At 37.3% G+C, this 20,554-nt stretch overlaps 3 protein-coding genes across 10 annotated transcripts in view; 2 read left to right on the top strand and 1 right to left on the bottom strand.

Annotated features, from left to right (window-relative positions):
• Positions 1-1,226: 1,226 nt before the first annotated feature.
• NEK4 (NIMA related kinase 4) lies at positions 1,227-17,139 on the top strand. 6 transcript variants are annotated; one of them, XM_026857869.1, is made up of 18 exons: positions 1,227-1,557; positions 1,647-1,699; positions 3,188-3,454; positions 4,475-4,672; positions 5,524-5,631; positions 6,294-6,448; positions 7,093-7,234; positions 8,071-8,496; positions 8,932-8,985; positions 9,203-9,352; positions 10,220-10,360; positions 10,748-10,814; positions 11,214-11,320; positions 12,629-12,717; positions 13,326-13,531; positions 15,022-15,155; positions 15,660-15,753; positions 15,859-17,139. In XM_026857869.1, exons 3-18 carry the CDS (start codon positions 3,341-3,343, stop codon positions 15,930-15,932), a joined length of 2,259 nt encoding a protein of 752 aa, XP_026713670.1. In that variant the 5' UTR covers positions 1,227-1,557; positions 1,647-1,699; positions 3,188-3,340; the 3' UTR covers positions 15,933-17,139. The 6 variants fall into 6 exon arrangements, with proteins under 6 accessions (XP_026713670.1, XP_026713669.1, XP_026713671.1 ...); XM_026857868.1 differs by lacking the exon at positions 1,647-1,699; XM_026857870.1 differs by lacking the exon at positions 1,227-1,557 and having other exon boundaries at positions 1,636-1,699.
• Positions 17,140-17,404: 265 nt separating this feature from the next.
• On the bottom strand, positions 17,405-20,119 carry SPCS1 (signal peptidase complex subunit 1). Of its 3 annotated transcripts, XM_026857875.1 has the most exons (5): positions 19,973-20,119; positions 19,622-19,756; positions 18,901-18,960; positions 18,521-18,607; positions 17,405-17,589 (listed from the first exon to the last, which is right to left on the bottom strand). In XM_026857875.1, exons 2-5 carry the CDS (start codon positions 19,655-19,657, stop codon positions 17,467-17,469), a joined length of 306 nt encoding a protein of 101 aa, XP_026713676.1. In that variant the 5' UTR covers positions 19,658-19,756; positions 19,973-20,119; the 3' UTR covers positions 17,405-17,466. The 3 variants fall into 3 exon arrangements, with proteins under 3 accessions (XP_026713676.1, XP_026713675.1, XP_026713677.1); XM_026857874.1 differs by lacking the exon at positions 19,973-20,119 and having other exon boundaries at positions 19,622-19,874; XM_026857876.1 differs by lacking the exons at positions 19,622-19,756; positions 19,973-20,119 and adding an exon at positions 19,425-19,614.
• Positions 20,120-20,188: 69 nt separating this feature from the next.
• The window catches only part of GLT8D1 (glycosyltransferase 8 domain containing 1), an 8,682-nt gene continuing 8,316 nt past the window's right edge, over positions 20,189-20,554 (top strand). Inside the window, exons 1-2 of the mRNA XM_026857873.1 lie at positions 20,189-20,245; positions 20,346-20,444. Coding sequence (XP_026713674.1) covers positions 20,230-20,245; positions 20,346-20,444 — 115 coding nt within the window. The 5' untranslated portion in view covers positions 20,189-20,229. The remainder of the gene's footprint in view (positions 20,246-20,345; positions 20,445-20,554) is intronic.

The raw sequence follows: 20,554 nt of genomic DNA, 5'->3' as shown, positions 1-20,554 counted from the left end.
CAAAACACACACACACACCCACACACACACACACCCCCAACAAACAAACCCCAACAAACAAACCCCAACCTCCCTCAATCCTCACTTTTTTTCATTTAATTAAAACTGCCTCTCCCCCCAATGTATAATGCCTTGTTTCGGGCATAAAAACCTAGCTTTGGTAGTCTGTCTGTTGGGTGACAGGAAAATACAGCCTGCTCTTTTTAGCGTGAAGCAAAAGCAATTGCTATTAGCTTTTACTGCTTGCGTTAGTGTCTTTAAGACATGCACCTGTGGTGGAGCTCAAAATCATAGCAAGGATGGGAAAAACAGCTTCTGGTGTTGGCTTTTGCTGGCATCAGCTCTGCTGGAGGAAGACAAGTTTTGTGTTTGCTGTATCAACTGTGGCAGAACCTGGCAAAATTTTGGTTATGTTGGAGTTGAAGTGCAAGCATTTTTTTCTTTGCCTTGTTGTTGAGAATTTGAAATAATCTGTCTTGCCTGGCCGAAGCAGATGTGTTTGATATAAGATGCAAGAGGATGAAGAAATGGGGCTGGAGAACATCCACAGAGCAGTACTGCAGAAACCTTGGGTGTGAGGCTTATGCCAGGATTTGAGTAGAGATCGATGGGAGATGTGTTCGTGCCCAGCGGTGATCAGTGGGTGTGTCCTTTCCCGGATGAAGGCAGAGAAGACGCTGGAATCTAAAGGCAAATTCCTATGACCTGTGGGTTGGGTGGCAGCGATGGCAGCACTTGTTCCCTCCAGGCCAGTCACCACAGTGCATAGTCCAATGTCCACAAAGAGTTGCTAACCTCGTTGTCCTAAAAGTAAACAGTACATTGGGGTGACTTTCAACCATATACAGGTCCTCAGATTTCACCTCTTTGCCATGCTGCTGATTATTAACATTGGCAAGAGCTTTGCTTCCTTATCGTTGTTATTTTATCTTAAATGTTTGATGCGTTTTACTGTGTCTTATCTTTTGCCAACATTTATAAACTCTTCTGTAGCAGCATGATTGGGATATTTTTGTTGTTGCTTTGGTGTAGTGCTACATGTTCTGTGAATGAAATTATATTTTATTTAAGCATATTTGCTATTAACTGAATGCTGGGTTGTTTGTGTTTTTTTTTTTTGTGGAGAAGGTCAAGTGTCTCCAAACGTTTAAACCAAAAAAATTTCCAATTTTTACTCAATTTGATATCAAATAAGGCGGAATAGCATTGCAACAGACTTCATGGGAATCTTACCAGGCTAACATGGTCATTAAGTCAAATATAACCAATGCCAGGTTTGAAATTAGGCTATATGCATGTTTTTTGCATTTTGGTAGTATATTGTTTAAAGGCAGAAGCTGATACAGAGCTAAAAGCTTTTGGTTTCCATGCCCAAAGATAGAGCTGCAGTTGACTTGTTACAACAGTAGCCACAGAATTTCTATTTTATTTTAAATTTAGATGATGCTGTACACCGTTTTGTTATATTCCTCTTGGGAAGCTGTACATCATCACAAGTTATAAGAATTGAGGAGCTTGTCTAATATCCAGCAGACTTTTGAAACACAAAATCATGAGGTACCATTGATTTCTGCATAATTGGTTGAGTTGGTTATCAGGGGTGATCTCCCTCAATACTAATTAGATGTGCTGGACTAAATTAATAGGGCCAGCTCGAGAAGTAGACACCCTAAGCAATTGCCAAGGACACTGAAATTGAGTAAGTAAAGATTTTTTTAGATGTTTCAGTTTAAAAGCTCTCAGATAAAAGTGTGTTCAGGTGTATGCCATGACATGCTTGTTGGGCGGAAGGCTGGCAACCTAAAAACAATTACCAAAATATTTACATCAGGAAGGGGGCAAGATTAGACCTAAATATTGATGCCTTGTGTGATGAATGTGTGTTATTGATTTTATTGTTTCATCTTCAGCTTCTATTGTATTTTTGTTAAAACCTGAAATTCCTTAGGAATACATTTGACATAGTCCATACTGGGGAAGTAAATAACACCTTTCATACGTAGTTTTAAAAAATTCTAAACCCATCTTTGCACAGGATAAAAGAAATTTAGGAATGAGTGTAAGACCTTTTGAATCTTTCAGTATGACCAAGAACCGCTACTTCCCTGTAATAGTTCATTTCTTTTGAATGAGCCTGCATATGCAGAAACTCATAAATGCAACAGATAGTTTTTTAAAAAAATAAATTATGTCTGCTTTGAGGTTTTTGAGAGTGATTTTTCAATGTGCCCCTAACTTGCCCTCCAGCTGCATCTCTACTTGCTACATTTCTTTTCCTGATAGAAGCTTTTTCTTGTTCTCCTGTGCTACACTGTATTGTAGACTTTTTGTACAAATCAGTTGATCCTAAGTCAGATCTGCCTTGGGGGTCTTCTGCCAGGTACAGGTTTTTTAAGGAAAGGATGAATGGACCTGAAAAATCTCAGCAGCATTGTTTTGTGCATTCAAGAAATTAATCTCTGTTGGTTATTGCAAATATGACAATGGGGAATTTGTAACCTAAGCCTTGAAACTGAGATTTTAACAACTGTCTTGGTCTTCAAATGTATGATCTATACATAGTTTCTCTGTTTTGGTGTTTTTTTTTTTTTTTTTTTTTTTTTTTTTTTTTTTTTTTTTTTTTTTTTTTTTTTTTATTTCTGAATTGAAAGAAGTCCACTTTTTTCTTAAAAAAAAATGAAAGGAGTTGGATTTGGTTTTTCTTGCAGAGAAAAGCAAAATAAGTCTAGCCAGATGACTTTTATCCTAGACATCCATTGTCATTTTTTGCATATGAATGCATACTTTCCTTAATGTTTTTAAAGTTAACTGTTGAAATGGCCTATTTTGAGAGTAACTGTGATACACAAACATGTATTTCAGGCTTAAGAGATGAATGATAGACACACATTGGAAAAGAGAGTGGAGGTAAAAAAAGATAAATGTGAACATTAGTCAAAAGAAAGCAAAACACCACAAAACTCCTGTGTAGAGTTTTATTTAGGTAGATGAATAGAATAGCCACACCTTCCACTTTTACAGCATAATGGTAGAAATGAGGTATAACTGCTAGGCAAATTGCAGTCTCCATATAGAATAATGTGTAGAGATTTCAGATACTGTACTTCCTTTAGATTTGGGGAATTCCTTAGGGCTTCTGCATAGTTACTTTCATCTCTCATGATATACCTTGCGATTTCTTTTACAGTATGTCATCAAAAAGTTAAACCTTAAAAATGCTTCCAACCGAGAGAGGAAAGCAGCAGAACAGGAGGCACAGTTGTTATCTCAGTTGAAACACCCCAACATAGTCACCTACAGAGAATCCTGGCAGGGGGAAGATGGCCTGTTATATATTGTTATGGGCTTCTGCGAGGGAGGAGATCTGTACCACAAACTGAAAGAGCAGAAGGGCAGACTTTTGCCTGAGAATCAGGTGGTGGAGTGGTTTGTCCAGATTGCCATGGCACTGCAGGTAAAATAAAGTATAACTTCGTGACCTTTAGATATAAATTTAATATAGCTCTGCATTTAAAAATTACAGTTAGGCTGCAGACTTTGAATTCCAGTTTGGCTGGGTTAGCATCTACACACAGTGGTTATGAGTACATTAAAAATGTTCACAGGTCATTTCAGTTTTTTAGGCAAGAAATTACTATCATATTTTATGTCTATACCTTTGTATCCAAGTAGGCAGTGATAACCTCCAGGGTATTTGCAATTCTAGTCTGAAACACTTTTCTGGTTTGAAAGTTTAGATTAAATTTACAAAACGTAGCTTAAAGAAAAAAGGGAGATCATTTCAGAAGCATTTTATGTTCCGTGGTTTTGCCAATGTTTTTTAATGGTAAATTTAGACTACTTATTAATTATTTCTATTAAGTCTTATCTCTGTTGAAGTATAGTAATTGAAGGTTATCAAACTCTAAATTAGACAATTTTTATAGTAATAAAGACCAGATATAAATGTTAACACTAAGAAACAAGAAATCGGAGAGAAAATTCTATCTTGAAGTTGCCTGTTATAACCAGACATACACAAGTCTAGAGTAGTGCCTGTTCTTGTTTATTATGACAGTTTTTCTCCCCTGTTTATACAAAGCTCATGTTGTATTTCCAACTGAAATTTTATACTTAAAACTAAGAAATGACTCTCAAGAAACGAAAGCAGCAGGAAGTGAATGAAAGTCTGAGTCTTAACTTTGCATTTTTATTTTCCTCTTTTCTGATTGTTTGTTAGAGCCACACAGAGAGATATTGCTAAAGCAGTGCTAAGTTTTAGGTCCATGCCTGTATCAGTCATTCTTAATGTTAAGTCACTAATACTGTCTTCAGCAGGGGCACTGCTGACTTTGATAGTGATGTGTGTGTTCTTTCTATATTTGTATTTTCCCTCTTTGACTTGTGTACAGTGATTTTACGTTTAAGTGTAGAAGAACAAATTAGGAGTTAGCTAACTTTATTTATGTGATTTATTTTTTTTCCCCCTCTCCAGTATTTACATGAAAAGCACATTCTGCACAGAGATCTTAAAACTCAAAATGTTTTTCTGACACGAACAAATATAATCAAAGTGGGTGACCTGGGAATAGCCAGAGTGTTGGAAAACCAGTATGATATGGCCAGAACCCTCATAGGCACACCATACTACATGAGCCCTGAAGTCTTTTCTAACAAACCCTACAACTACAAGGTAGAGTATGTTAATGCAAACGTCCTTTCTGTTTTGTTTGGCAATTTATTTTGTTGTTGGAGAACATTACAGTCTTATCTATTGTTTCTGATTTTTTTATTGCTTTCAACTCTTCTTAATGTCCCCAAAGACCAAACAAAAAATGGGAGAGATTTGCAGAAACCTTTATTTCTGGAACTGTGTCTGGTGCAGTAAGTGGGAATTCATAGCATGTGATAGTTATCACAGCCAAGGTGTTCAGCAGGTGGCCTGTACCTATCACAATATGCCAATGTAAACAAAAATATCAGTCTGTTAGTAAGTTTAGAAAATGCAGCTATATAACAGACAGGAAGCTTTATTCTCAAAAGTATGTATTAGACATAGCAGCATTTAAAAAAAAAAAAAAGTCTAGAAATAAGCAGTGTTGCTGCAAATTTAAAGTAACAAAATAAAGAAAACATGCTCTTGTATACCTGCTCAGCTCTTGCTGCAAACCGCAGGCACCATAAATATGAGTGTCTGCAGTAAGCAAGAGCTGGGGTGAAGCTGTTCTTCCAATGAAAAATCAAGAGGTTTTCATTTGCCGGTTAGAACCAATATTGTACTTAAAAAGAAAACAGACAAAACCCCCTACAAACAGCAACTTTCTACACTTCTTTTCGAAAAGATCTGGTGATGTTTAGTAGTAATTAATTCATTTGATCAAAATTAAGAGTGAGACTAAAGCCAAAAGTTTGCAATGGAATTTGGTCTTAATTAGTTTACTGTCATTAAAGGCCTCTTTGAAGGCAGGTTACTAGTTCTGGAGATAAAACTACAGTTAATAAAAAGTTCCCAAACGTTGGTTTTTTTTTTTTTCCCTTTTTCAGTCTGATGTTTGGGCTTTAGGCTGCTGCGTTTATGAAATGGCTACACTGAAACATGCCTTTAATGCTAAAGATATGAACTCTTTGGTTTATCGAATTATTGAGGGAAAGGTAAAAGCTTTTAAATTTTTTTTTTATCTGTGCTTGGATTTTCTGTCTAGAATTTGAGATTATCTTTTCCGATTAGAAATATTGCATGGAGTTAAAAATATTTTGCATGTTACATGCATCATCATACATGTTGTATGGTGGTACACGATGTAATTATCGGACCCAGGGAGTTATTAATTTGTAGATATTGCTAGAGATTTGTGTCACCCTTTTGTGTAACTACTGTATTGATTAATTTGCACAGTTCTGAGATGATTTACTTTCTTAATTTGCTTCTGGTTTAAACATTGTTCAAAAAATCAAATCACTGTTCATGTGATGCTATTTTCCTGCTAGGGAAGGCTAGTTTATTTAAGTATGTCTTGTTTGGCATATAATGAAGTTAATATGGATTTATTTTATATAATTGTTTAAGCCTATTCACAGAACTTTAACTGTTGATATTATTAACATAAAATTATGAACAGTTCTTAGACAAAACACATAGAATTTCTATATTTTGTTTAATGTTAAGCAATTGAGTAAACTTCAGCATATGAACAATGGGACTACTTTTTATGCAAAGTATGCAACTGAATATAACTGTCATGCATAAATAATCTAGCAGTAGCCCCTACTGACAAATACGTTAAATCATATCAGACTATCCTTTCCTTTTACAGTTGCCACCCATGCCAAAGGATTACAGCCCACAGTTGGTAGAAATAATACGAACTATGCTCAGTAAAAAACCTGAGGAAAGACCTAGTGTGAAAACCATACTACGACAGCCATATATCAAGCATCAAATTTCTTTGTTTTTGGAAGCCACAAAGGCGTAAGATATTGTCATTTGAGTGATTCTGTGTAAAATATTCATGTTACTGTGATCTTGTTTTACAATTTTTCCTGGTTTTGTAGCAGAATAAAATTAGTTCTGTTATGTGCAGTTACAAATCATATGAACATATGAGTTTCTTCAGATCCATTGAGAAATAGGAGGGAATTAGAATTAAAACTGTTTTTTTTCTGCAACTGCAGAATAAGACTCTGCAATGGTTAGGACTGCACAGCTTATTCAGAGAGTTAAAAAAAAAATAAAGTAGCACCAGTATTTTCAAGGAAGTGATAGGAAATATACATGTTTCCAGCTGAGAGTTGTTCCTTTTGATATTCACATATATAATTATTTTTCTTTGTCAGGTTTAGTCAGTTATTTTACTGCTTCCAGGTAAGACTGATCTTGGTGCTATGCAGAACAAGTGTACATTGCTGGCGGAGTCTGAATGGTGGTTTTAGGCTCCTTTTATAGAGATAAAAGTGAATATGTTGTGCACAATCTGTCGAAAAAGCCCAGTATCTTAAACTCTCTGTATGTAAGCTGTTCAGTGGAGTGGATTTTTTTTAATTAGTATAATCTAAAGAAATATCTTATGGTCTTGTTGATGGTGATTAAATGAACAACTTTTATTTTCTTTACAGGAAAGCAGCCAGAAGTCATAAGAAAATGGTGAATTCTAAACCTAAAGATCCTTGTTCTGTGGTCTCAGTAAAGAATGAATCTCATAGCAGGAATGTTACACACCAAAACCACTCATTTGAGCAAGCCAGGAAACACAAAGTTGTGAGATACATATTTTTTCTTTAAAAAACAAAACAAAACCCACTTGCTTTTTCTAGAGAAACAAACTCAGTTTTATAAGAAGTGCCTTGAGCATTTGTGAGGACACAGATCTGATTCCTAGCAATGTATAAAATTCATATTAAGGAAGGAATTGTGGTTAGACAAGAGTGGAAGTAAATAAACAGCTGTGGGTCAGTAAAACTAATTGCAGTGTCTTAACTATAAGATGTTAATTAAACAACATCTGATTTCTTATTTGTGGGTCCCTTTGTAAATTACTCGTGTAGTATTTGAGTTCAGATATTTTTTTCAAATACTTGGTAATCAACTTTAAATATATGTTTTTAACTGGAAAAATATAATTGTAGTTACAACCAAAAATTGTTTTATTATTGGGATTCTTTTTTGTGATGGTTCATCTTGTGCATGTTTTTTATTTTCTGTAATGAATCTGCTGTTCTGGGTTTAAGCTTTCAGTGCTGAAATACTGAATGTATATGATGTAGTACATTTTTAAGCTGTTGGTACTTGTTGGCTCTTCTGTTATGGAAGAGTCAAGGGAGTACAACTTTTCTTTCATGGTCCTGATGAAAAATAGGTGTACTGCCTATGTATAAACCAATGCCTGAAATAGGTCATTTGCAAATACAGTCTGTATCTCTTTAAAAATGTGAGTTGCAACTTTTTCAAGGCTTTTAATCCATAATCAATCATAATTTCATTGCACTTTATGTGCTCTGATATGTTAATGACTTTCCTTAGGTGCTTAGAGTATTCTTTCATATATGCTTAATACCCAAAAGTTAATTAATTTTTTTGTTTTCCTTTAATTCTAGAATGAAGAAGATGGCATCCTCAAATATAAAGCCACCAAATTTTGTCCCTTAGAGAAACCACCTGTTGAGTTGGAAAGAAAACCAAGCAATAATGATTTGAACAACCTGGGAGGCTCCATAGCTACAGTTAGTGAAGTGAATGTTGATATTTTACCATCTGAAAGCATGAAGTATGGGAGTGAGAAGTGTGGCAGTGAGCATATTCCAGAGAATAATAAAGCAAAGCATTTAAATGTTCCAGGGAATTCTAAAATAACATCCAGTAGCCCAGCAATTAAGGAAGATGGACTATGGGAAAGAGCAAAACAAGCTTTTAAAGCTGAAAATGTTGAGTCTAAGCAGTCTTCTGCTGATGCTATAGAAGAAGATGGTGACACTTTGAAACTCCTGCAGCCTCTGTCAAAAGACCAGAAGCAAACTGGCATGGTAATGCATTTATACTTACTTAAAATAGACTTTGAAATAGATTTAACTTATGGCCAGGTCTTAAAATTTGGAGAGCTGCTGCATGTGCTTTTCTGTCAACGTAGGATGCTGCTGATGCAGTTATTGAGATGCTTAGTTAAAAGCCTTGGCTTCAGATTTGCAAGGGCAACATGATGAGGTAGTTTTAGGCTTGCATCTAGACGATGGAAATCCTGTTTTTACAGGGAACAACAATTTTCTTTTTCATCTGAGAAGAGAGATGGTAAGAATAGTTTTGTAACTTTTGTTCTGTGTTCTAAATAGGCCTGGCTAATCTTGAGTTGGTCCTGATTTGGATGGGGGGCTAATAGGTGGTGATTGTCTTTTCATTGCATTTTGGTCTACAGTGAGATTTTCGTACACACTTTTCTGATAAGAATTCATAATCTATTGTAGATCTTGGATTCTACTGAAAAGCTGCTAGCACCGTTTGTTCCTGTTGTCTTTCAAGTAAGTGTCCTTCTTTGAAGGTTTAATAGCTTAAAAATGCTGGTACAGCAGGTATTTTTTCTAACTGTTAATCAAGGAAGAGTTTATTGTGTTTAACTGTGATGTGTTAAGGTGGATGCAGTCCAAATAGTAGAGTGGATGGTGTTGATTTTTTTTAAAAAAGTGTGTATGTGTAAATGGCATGTCTACATTTTTAAAAAATAGTTTTATTTATTAGAATGATGTCTGTCATGGAGATTCAGGAGATGCTCAGGAAAAAACTACTTCCCACTTGCAGCCTCTCAGTTCTGTCAGTGAACCCTCTCTCTCACGGCAGCGACGGCAGAAGAAAAGAGAGCTAGCTGAAGTCTGTTCAGAGAAGGGGCAGGTACTCAAAAAATAATTCTCCTTTTTTACTTTGACTTCTGCATTTTTTACTCTTTAAAAATGGGACCTTTTTTTTTTAAGGGTGGGGGGGTTTTATGCTGTCCTTTTTCATGTGTATCCATATAACTTCATTGGTAACAAAATGCAGAACTTTCAAGATGTCCTTTAGAAGCAGTGTGTAAGACTTTGAAAATCTCAGTAACCCTCACAGGTGTGAGGTGGGTGTGCCAGATGGGCACAAGAAAACACGGAGAACTGTGGGCTTTGCCTTTGCTGTGCTACAGTCTTTCCTATCAACATCCATCAGGGCTTCTCACTGTGACTACAGAATATATAGCAGTGCTTTTCCTGACTGTTGTGGATAAGGCTACTTGTAGTAGGTAGTAGATTACTAGTTCTTTATAATAGACACGTGTAATGACTTCCCTGAGCTTAGGAGTGGAAAGTCTAGGAAGACAATCTTGGCATGCCCATAAGATAGAGCTTCTGTCAGTGCTTCCATGCTCAGCAGAGAGATTTCTCTGGGGAAAGGCATCAGCTATACAAGGATAGAGAAGAAGGTGATTGGTGATTGATACCCAGCTTTTCTCTTGGGTTTTGCATTTTGAGGGTGGGGACAGTTGTTGCAAAGGCACTGACTGCAAAATAGTCTGGGAGGAAAGGGACAAGAGGTGGGGATGGAGAGAAGGGAATTGGATGCAAGCAGAGCTGTGAAGAGGGAGGGATGAAGTTGAGAAATGTAAAGAGGTTACAGTAGGATCCAAAACCTCTGGCATTAAGCCTTACCATGCAAGAATGTCTTCTAGATTGCAGAGTACTTTAACTTTTAATAAAAAAGGTATAAATTCTTGCTCACTTTTCTTTCAAGTTGAGAACAGTTGCTCCTCGGCCTTTACCTTTTCCCTCTGATGTGAACACAAAGACAGCACAGAGGTGTGCAGAGCAGCATGGTGCTGAAGCCTCTGAATCTGTAAATAGCACCAAAACCAGTCAAGTTGCCTTTTCAAAGGTTAGTGCTGAATATTATGTCAGCTTATTTTTTTCTGTTGTTCCTTCTGAGCAGTTTGTTCTCTGAGTGTATGCACAGTGAGTAAGGAAACATATAGTAGCTTCCTACCTAATGGAAGCCATGTCAAGCACCTGGTCAGCGCAGGATGAGAGAAGCTGCCTTGCTGAACCATGGAGGTCAGAAGCTCTGTTTCTAGATTGCGTGTTAGTCTCATTGACCACGACCATTTTGTAATATTTAATTAAGCATTTGCTAGATGATTAGGACTACTCTAAAAGCTCTCTCTTGTCCATGTCAGTTGAAAAGGATTTTTTGCTTTATAGGTGATTTAATAACAAAAGCCATTATGACGATTGCTATCTTATATAAAATTAACTTCTTTTGAAGGAGCGGCCCTTGACAGCACGGGAACGAAGGAGACTAAAACAGTCTCAGGAGGAGATGTTTCCCTCTGGTAATTTTTATGTTTGTATGTTAACATTTTATGTATAAGTAGGCTAATAACTTCTTTGTGAAGAAATTATAACTTTTGGTCTGTTCTTTACTACCATCTTCAGAAAGATGCAGTAAGGGTCTAGTTCTGTGTTAAATAAAAATTTCTGTTAATGTGCCTGTGTTTTTCTGCTTCTTGAGCTATGTTCAATTGTTTATATTGGTGACAACTTGTCTTTGAAATGTATGTGAAGTGCAGAATATACACCTTTCAGATAGAAGCTTCAGTGTTTTCTCTTAGCAGAATACCTAACCTTCCTGTCTTCTGCTAGGTCATAGACTTTTTTATTGCATGAGCATGAAACTAATTCAAAATACATGCAGCTAAGTTGTAAATATTGTAAAAATGTCATCCTTCCAGTGATTCCAGCAAGACGAACTTCAAATAGTGCAGTAGTTGAAGCAAAATCACATATGGAAAATCATGTTAAAGTTGCTCAGTCCTCATCAGATCCCAGTATTTCTCAGGTAAACTGGGGTCATCTGCTTTTGAAATATTTAAATGCAGACACAATTTGGGAATAAAGTAATATTTAAAAAAAAAAATCTATGTGTGGAAGAAACTCTCAGTCAATAGGAGTGCACGGTTCTCTGTAAATACTGCTTTATAAGGCCTGGGGTAGAGTATGGTTCTCTAATCCACTTTTTTTGTTTGGCTAGATCAGTTTAACATTCCAGGCTCACTGTGCATTTTCAGTCCACTTGTCAGAGATGAAAACGAGGGATCTGTTACTGATTGTTACGGGCCGTAAATTGCAGTGTTTAGTTTATTTTGGAAAAAGTTTATCCTGAACTATACTTTATTTACAGATGAACAGTCTGCTTTAAATTTCTATTAACAACACACCACCTTTAGCCTGGTACATCTAATTTTGCTTCAGTGTTTGAACATTTTAATTATTTTAATTTGTAATCATGTTAAGTGCATATTTATGTGCTGGCAATAAGGAATAGTTGCTAGATGAAAAGTGAATAGTTTTTGTTAAAGTTCTCCTCCTTGTCTGATTAGTCTTTTTTAAGGTCTTAAACATATTTGTCAATCTTCTGCAACATCAGGAGAACATCATTAATACCAATAAATGCAGAAGAGTAACAGTGAAGAAATTTTAGTCTGAAATTCAAAGTGTATGCTCTATTTACCTCAGTCCAGCACTTGCATGGAAAGTGTTTTGCATGTTTTACCTCCATGTGTATGCTTATAACTGGTATGTAAATGTAAAAACTTCACCTGCATTCACAAACTGAGATAACGTGAGGTTCGTACGCACTAGTTGTGTGTGCATAAGCTGGTGATGGTTTTGCATGTTATGCTATGCACTGACACAGGACTGTACAGCTATAAGTGTTTAAAATCTCTGTATATTTTCGGGAATGCTGGCAACTTACACAAACTTAATTAAATATTATTTTTAAATGTGTATTAAAGACCAATAGACACACTAAGAATAATGGCTTTATAATATAGTTGGCAAAGAACTGACATATGTGATTTAATCAATTTTAATAGAGGCACTTGGTGAAGCGTTTATAGTGCTTAAAACTGCATGACTGATGTAATGCTAGTCACATAACCATTCCATGAAGTATGTTGATAATGTCCTGCATATTAGCTTGTTTTTAAAACCAAAGGTTACATCTTTTAAATATTACCAAGCTGAGATTGTAAAAATATGCTTGTTGAAAGTCTTTCTTTCATGTAAGAACAGTAGTTCATGCCATATTGATAAATTGCTTTCAGCTATTAGAATTTTTGTCTTATATTCCCTTTTCACTTAGAGAAAGAGAGAAACCCATTCCCTGTCTGATGATGAGTTAAGCTCTTCCACAAGCTCTACAGATAAGTCTGACGGTGATTCCAAGGAGAGTTAAGTATTTTGTTCAATACTGTGCAGGAGTTTTCACTGCTATATTGGACCTTGACTTGGAGTGGGAAAAAAAATGGCAGGAATTGCTTTCACATTTTATGTATCACATAGTTCTTCAATCACTCACCATGTAGAGATAAAGAAAACACGCTCCCATTTAATTGTTGCCTCTCTGTGGCTGTAAACTTCCCGTGCTGAACTTTCTGGGACATTGACCAGTCTTCCAGCATCAAAGGACATACTCTGTCAGCATACATTAAAAGCATGAGTTAAAAGGTGCCAACATGCTTCCTCTCCATTGTGAAAGAGGAGGAATTTATTTCTGATTTTGTTTGTGTAAGCAATTTTTCCAAAAATATTATTTGTTGCATTACCACAGGTAGCAGTAGCCGATAGGATTGTGAATTGTTGCTAGGCAAATGAAGCTTGAGCCTGTGTTAGATGAAGTACTGCTTGTGGTGCCGTTTTATCAATAGCAACATTAGAAGTAATTTAACATGGAATACTTAGCAGGACCTTGCTAAACTTTTATTGTAAGTCCTCTGAATTCAAGGTGGAAGTTAGATCATGAAAGGTGACTGAATTACATCTTATTTCTGCTCTACCAGAAAAAGCAGTGTGAATGAAATGAATGACTTGGTGCAGCTAATGACCTGGACACTGAAAATGGACTCCAAAGAGAACTCTGAGTACTGTGTAACCTCGACTCCAGCCCCAGAGTTTAAACTTCATAGAAAATATCGAGACACTTTGATTTTGCATGGAAAATCACCTGATCAGTCAGAGGAATTAAAATTTGAAGAAATTTCTTCAGGTCTGTTGCTCAGTTATTGCTTTAAATGAATGCTTGTCAACACTAATAACCAAAGAAAGCCTGCTCGTGGGCAACAGAAGATAATCCACTATTATTCCTTCTCAAGGCTCAACAGAGCTTACAGAAATAAACATCTTTCTAAATAATTTTGTGTGCAGAACTGCTCTAATTGTTGTTTACCTGCCAAGGAAAGGAACATGTGATCTATCTGTGTAATTATTAATGAAGAGAGAAATCTGGCCTGCAGCATGATTTTTTTTCTCCATGTTACTTACATTTAAAAACTTCCAAAATGAACAGTTGGAGTTGAGCATTTTGAAATACGATTTTTAAGGCATTCAAACAATTTGATAGCTGTAAAGATTTGTGAATTATGGATGAAGGTGAAATTGTACACAAAGCATTAAACTCAGTGGAGGTTTGTACAAGAGTAGTTCACCCTTATTGCAAAATTTGGGCAAGCTTATTTTTCCTACAGATGCAAGTGCAAGGGATTAATCACTTTTCATACATAAGGTCTCATTTAGACTTCATATGAATTTACTACACAACAAGTGAAAAAGCTGAGGGTTGATTTTTTTGAAGTCTCAGACCTTCTTGTGCTTATTATTTTAAATGATAAAGATTCTACTTGTAACTAGCCTGGTGACAGGCAAAACAATAGGACAGTGCTGGATTTTACTCTGTTAAATTAATTCTGCATTGCTAAAGTAAAACACATTGAAAAAGTGTGTCTCTAAACAGGTATGACAGAATGTTGAAGGTACAAATTTCAGTGGAGTGGGGTTTTTGTCCATTTTTCTCACTCTTCAAGTATTATATAGTGAGATCCTCCAGCTGTTTACTTACTGCCGCTTGGGATGACAGCGCTACTGCATTTCTAAGCTGAAACTTTAATTAGATCGGCTGTTTTATTTTTGGGCGATATATCCTATGAAAGGAGTGTTGGTGATTTCTTAAAAGAGCAAGCTAATGTTCTTGGTTCACTTCCTAATGGAGGCCTCCCCTTCTAAAAGGAGTATCTCTTGTTGGCAGCTTCAGCTGAGGAGCAAAAGATTCAAAGGCTGTTGAGACAGACAGGTGACAGAAATGATGTTACTAGTGTTTTACAGTGATTAAACTTTTTTTACATTTGCTATAAGTACAAATGATTAAAATACTGGGGTGGTGGTGTAGTATTAGAGAATAGTCCTTTTAATTCAAATATTTGTAATGTTGAATACAGGGACCAACTGAAACAAAGTTAGAGGGACCTAATTGCACAAACTGTGTCTACACTGACTTTGTACTGTCCAGTGTCTTAAGAGTCAGCATCCGAGAGCTTCTGATTCACTGTGTTGATTCTAGCTAGCCAGTTCAAACAGTTATTGCATGGTCAGCTAGAATTCTGTGGTAGCCATTCCATATTATTCTTCTACTTAGACCATGAAAATGGACTGTACTGAAAGTAATTATTAATCCATTGACTTTTTTAAATTATATTTTAATAGATATCTTACCAGTTCCTGACAAGATTAGGAGAGTGATTGAAATCCTGAGGTCTGATGTGGTGCAAGGATTGGGAATGAGACTTCTTGAGAAGGCGTACAGCATTATGGAAGAAGACGACGAAGTGAAAAGAGAGGTGAATGTCTTTTGTAATAAAATTGTTTATTTATAAACCTAGATAAATGAGCAGGATCTTTACTGCCCCCTCCCTCCTTTTTAGATACTGATATAGTAATGCAAACCTTCACTCCCAAAAGTATTTATGTAGTCATTGTCAGGCAAGGGCCTAAGTATATTGTCATTTTCATTCTTAGTTTGATTCTGAATGTTAACTATCTTCAACCACAAATTCTTCGGAAAGCATATGAGCTTTATGGTCCCTGTGTTTGTGGAGGATGCAAGGGATGCAAATAGTTTTATTCTGTGGTGTTTCTCCAATAGTAATTTCTTTTGACCCATAATTTTTCACATTGCTTGCCTCATGCCCCTTATGTCCAAAGTGAGAAAGAGCTTTATGTCTATTCCTAATAGAGGTGAGTGAGCAATACCTCCAGCTCATTTGATTCAAAACTTGGGTTACAGTTTTACTGCTTGGGTAGATGTAACCTGTGAAGATCTGATTTATATTTTAAATTCTCAGGTGGAATCTGGAACTCTCTTGCCTTTAGATAGCAAAGACTCTTCTGTTTTTCTTCCCTTCCATCTGTGTTGTCAAACATCACGTGCTGCTTTCAGTTGAGTGCTTTGGTATGGGTTTTTGTTAAGATTTTGGTACTTCCTGCTTTTTTCAACATCAGTAAATTTTGTGGGGTGTGGTGTTTTTTTTGTGTTCCCAATAGCTGCAGTTGCGGGAGCATTTGGGAGACAAGTATGCAAGTTACAGTGTGAAGGCACGCCATCTGAAATTTCTTGAAGAAAATGTGAAGTTCTGACCGGAACCTTTTTCTTAGAGGACTGTTTTATAGCTCATTTGATAGATTGGACCAGCTTACAAGGCACGTTTATCCACTGACCTCCTCTGCTGGAATAAGGAGGTGAACTTGCAAAAAACATTATAGTTTGTAGTATTTTTCATATTAAAATGTGAATCAGGCTTATCACTTTCTCAGAAGAGAAACTGTTTAGTTTTTATTCTCTTGAAACTTTTTAAAGTTGCTTTTTATAGATGCAGAAGGATGGATACCAAGTTTTGTATAAAAAACATGGTTTGAATTTGTCATACCAAAAGGTTTTTGGTATGATCACGTACAAAATATGCTAACAAAATCTATGCCAAGGCTAGGGTATAAAAGCTGTTATATCAAATAGTTGTGAAAATTTAGCTGGGAGAAACAGTTACTAATTTTTGTAGCACGAAAAGCCTTCAGGCTCTGTAAATAGCCGAGTTGAAGTACTAAAGGGGGGTGGCTGTAGTACTTTTAAGCAGAGCCTTTGCTTTCGTGTCTCATTGCTAAGGCAAATCACTAAGGTGGTAGGAAATATTTGGTAACTGGATAAAGTAAGCCTGAAAATGTTTGGAAGGAATACAGACATGGTTACCATGGTCCCAGCTGGAGAAATCCCTTTGCCTTACAAATATTAATTCCTTTTAGGAACTAAAGTGCCTAAGACCAGGGTCACTTAGAGAAATAGGTTTTAACTCTTCCCTTTCTTTGCACTTAGATTCTGTTGCTACACATGCCCAGGCATTGTCATTGTACCATCACTATGGAAAAAGTGTGTGTTCTTTATAAAGGGTAATGAAGTCAAAGGGAATTAAGTTTGTAAAATAAAATTTTAATTTCACAACCTGTTTCTTTCCCTGCCTCTAGCTTAAATATTGTAATCTCTATCACCTGTGAGGGAACTAACATGACAGTCAGTAGTAAAAAAAGTGTAATACCTATGGGTCCTGCTACTAGATGCACAAGTTACAAGATTTCAGGAGCTGCTGTGTTATGCAGGCAAGGCGTTACTTTCTCTACCCAGGAAAATTTATTTTAAACAAAAAATGCCCCTCTGCAATCTCCTGTCCTAGAACAGTTTCCAGTTCTTGTGTGTTTTTTTCAGAACTGTGGGGTATTCACTGTTCTACAGTACTTGTTGCAACCTACAGTACTGACAGCTTGTTTTACACACAGTTGGAAATATTTCAGAAGTCCAGCTGTATATTATCTTTTAGGCTATGGCAACAGCTTAACTATACTTGGTTTGAATCACTGTGTTCTTTTTATGAAAATATTTGAGTAAGGTGTGACCTCCAGTAGCCTTCTAAAGTTAATCCCCCCACCCCTGTCTTCCCCATGACTTCACTGAATAAGAGGCCTTCATGCTCTCTGCCAATCTTGGTGTCCTAATGGTAGATAGAAAATAGTAAGAAAAGACCCAAAAACTAAGCCAAGACGCATCTTCCAGTGAAAATGCATTTAACAAAGTAACAGCATGAAGAACTACATTGTTTTTTTTTTTTAGATTTTAGTATGTCTCTTTGGCTTTCTGTCTGCTGGCTTCTTTTCTTCTGTTCCCGACTCTTGGACAGGTAGCCACTTCAGAGGATTACGGCGGTACATAGGCCACGGAGGGAGTGTTAGCTTAGGGAAAAAGGAATTAAATCAGAACATGTAAATCAAGATCCTAGATAAGTGTTTTGTACAGCTTAACAAAATACAATTCCCTAACTATTCTATCAATTAGTCTTAATATAGTTCATACTATTTCATACTATAAAGAGAGATCTATACACAGTTTACACCGTGTAGTCATGCTTAAGTAAGCGTGACTAAAGGACCCCAGCTCATTGCAAGAATGACAGCACCCATCCTGAAGAGGATCCCCTAGACCACCGAGGTAATGCCAGCATCCAGTCCTTCTAACACCTCTGTGAAACTCTCCCATTATATGGCATCACAGATAAACTGTAGCAAGACTGCTGACTCCAGGGATGTTTAAATCAAGAAAGAAGCAGATGGATGATGATGCCACAGAATTACAGTGGCTTTTCCAAACAGTAGTATGTGTGTGTTAAGTAGTGATTTGTCAAATCATGTTGGATCTGAACACCTGAAAGGTGTGAACCACATTTGGTGTGCCCCAACTGGAACAGGATACCTTGTGCATGAATAAGGAATTCCTCTTTTAATTCCATAATTCTTGTCCTAGCCTCTCTCCACACTTTGCATGGGCCAGCTGCAAAATTTTCATGACAAGCTACTACTCCACAGAAGGCCTCACTATCCGTTGTTACTTTTAAGTCAAGCTGATAGCACCGATAACATTTAATTGAAATGAAAAACTAATTTAAAAGCAGTATTAAATTGCAGAGTTCTCTAAAATCTTACTAGCATTTGAGAACAAACACAATGGTTTGTAAAGCATTTTCTACAGATCAAAGAAAGTACAAATATGTATTAACAATCTGAATTAGATCGTAAACATTTGTCTGTGCTGACAGTCCCTTAATTTAATAATTATTTCAGGTTAAATAGTGCATGTATTTTCTGGTTTGGGAAAAAAAATTTTTACCAAACACGATAAAGCAAATCCAGCCATAACAATGTAGACAGTACATCCAAACTGTTCAGTGATGTATCCATAGATGAAACCAATTATCTAGGAAAAAAAAAAAAGTTTTTTAAAAAATATCAAACTTTAAACAAACAAAAACATTACCCATACCATAATTAAGTTAGGGGTGCAAATTTATGTAAAAAAATATAGATTTTTCAAAAGCACAGCTCATACATCTTTCTAACCTTGTTTTCAAAATTGTAGGCCAAGAATGAAGTAAGTTTTATAAAGCTTTTAGTGACCCAGTTAAGCCAATCAGAAAAAACCCTTGTTTGTAAGATCAGAAAACAAAATAAAGTCCTGTATGTTATCACCCATAGTTCTAGTATACTTACTGCAGAGACAAGAATGATTCCTTGAAAAATATGTTCTGCTAATTTTTGGCCCTTGTAGTCCTGTGGAAAGAGATATTTCTTTGTCAGTTACCCAAAAGACAAACCTACCAGATAAACTCTTCCAGGTTAGAGCCTAGAGTCAGCCTGAGCACAGGTCCTCAGCCTTCTTGTTCAACTTGAAAACCAGACTGGAATTCTTTTTCTCACAGTGTCTGGATTTCAAGTGTAAAAAATTTAAGCTCTTAATTCACATACCACCTCCCCTGCAGTCTTGACCACATAATCTAAAAATAAAAGCAAGCACTGTCCGGGATAAGTAATGCAACATCAAAATATCATTGTGGTTAATACCACTTTGCAAAAGCTGTAACACCACAAAAGAGTATATGTTTGAGAGGGTATGATATGTCACCCGGTCTGCATGACCTTAGAAAACATGGCTCGATAAAAATACTTTGCCTCCTGGCTGTATGCACACAGTCAGAAAAGTATAGAGGGCTGTCCCCTGCACAGCTGTAGGTTACCTTCATTTACAGCACATCAAAGCTCCAATGTTCAGACCAAAAAATCGAAATTCGATACGGAGTAGCAGCTCTCAGCCCCAGTAACAGTTGCTCACACGCAGGTGCCAACACCGCAGTGGAAGGGGCACGCTAAGACCCGCACGCAGCCATGGGGACAAAGGGACGAGGGGCCGGGCCTCCCGCGGCGGCTGCCCTACCATCTGCGTGGGGATGGAGCGGAAGATGTTCAACATGGCGGCGGAGAGCGGCGCCTCACGGTCCTCCTCCTGCTCCTCGCCGTCTCAGACTTCCTCGTCGAGGCCCTGCGGCGGCTGCCGGCTGTCCGCGTCGCCCTGCAAGACGGAAACGGCGGCACAGCTCAGCGAGGACGGGCGCGCAGCCCCGCGCCCACGGCGGTGCAGCGGAACCGGAAGTGGGCCGCTGAGCTGGCCGGAAGCGCCCATTTCGCTCCGCCTCGTCTTCCATCAGCCCGGGGCGGCAGCGTCCCGCTTCAGCCATCGGCTCCGCGCCGCCACCGCCGCTGTCCCGGGCCTCAGCCTGCGCCTTACCTGCGCTGTTACCGCCCTGCGCCGGCAACGGCCGCTGCAACGCGGCGCGGGACGCCGTCTCCCCGGCAACGGCGGCTTCGCGCCTCAGGACCCCTGCGTGAGGGGCCTTCAGCCGGCAGGTGCGAGGCGGCCGCGGAGTTGCCTGTCCAGAATGCCTTGTGTAGGTATGCACTGGAAGTAGGAAGTGACTGCTGTATTTTTTCTCTTGCAGGTTTGCAGGAACTTTATGCTAATAAATAAAATAAAATAAGAAAAAAATGACATTAAGGAAAGGTATGTGTGTGTCTCATTTTTTAAAAATCTCTTGTACTTTTCTGAGTTTCCCAATCATTCTCTGGTTATATTGATAAAATTTTTTCTTCTGAATTTTCAGTGAACATTTCTATCCTTATAGTGGCTGTTGTCATATTTTTGCTAGTTCTTCATCATAACTTCCTAGGCCTCAGTGACTTCTTGAAACGGGAATTATCAGGTATGTTGGCTTTTATTTATTTTTAAATTAATTTTTTTTGTGTTTGCTGGGAAAGCCCATGCTCTGGCCAGACAGAAACCACCATGTTGCTGAAATAATGTGTATGATAG

This window comes from Athene cunicularia, assembly GCF_003259725.1.
Source record: "Athene cunicularia isolate RWA chromosome 12 unlocalized genomic scaffold, athCun1 chr12_part1, whole genome shotgun sequence".
Lineage (NCBI taxonomy): Eukaryota > Metazoa > Chordata > Aves > Strigiformes > Strigidae > Athene > Athene cunicularia.
This window is presented reverse-complemented; position numbering and strand designations above follow the sequence as displayed.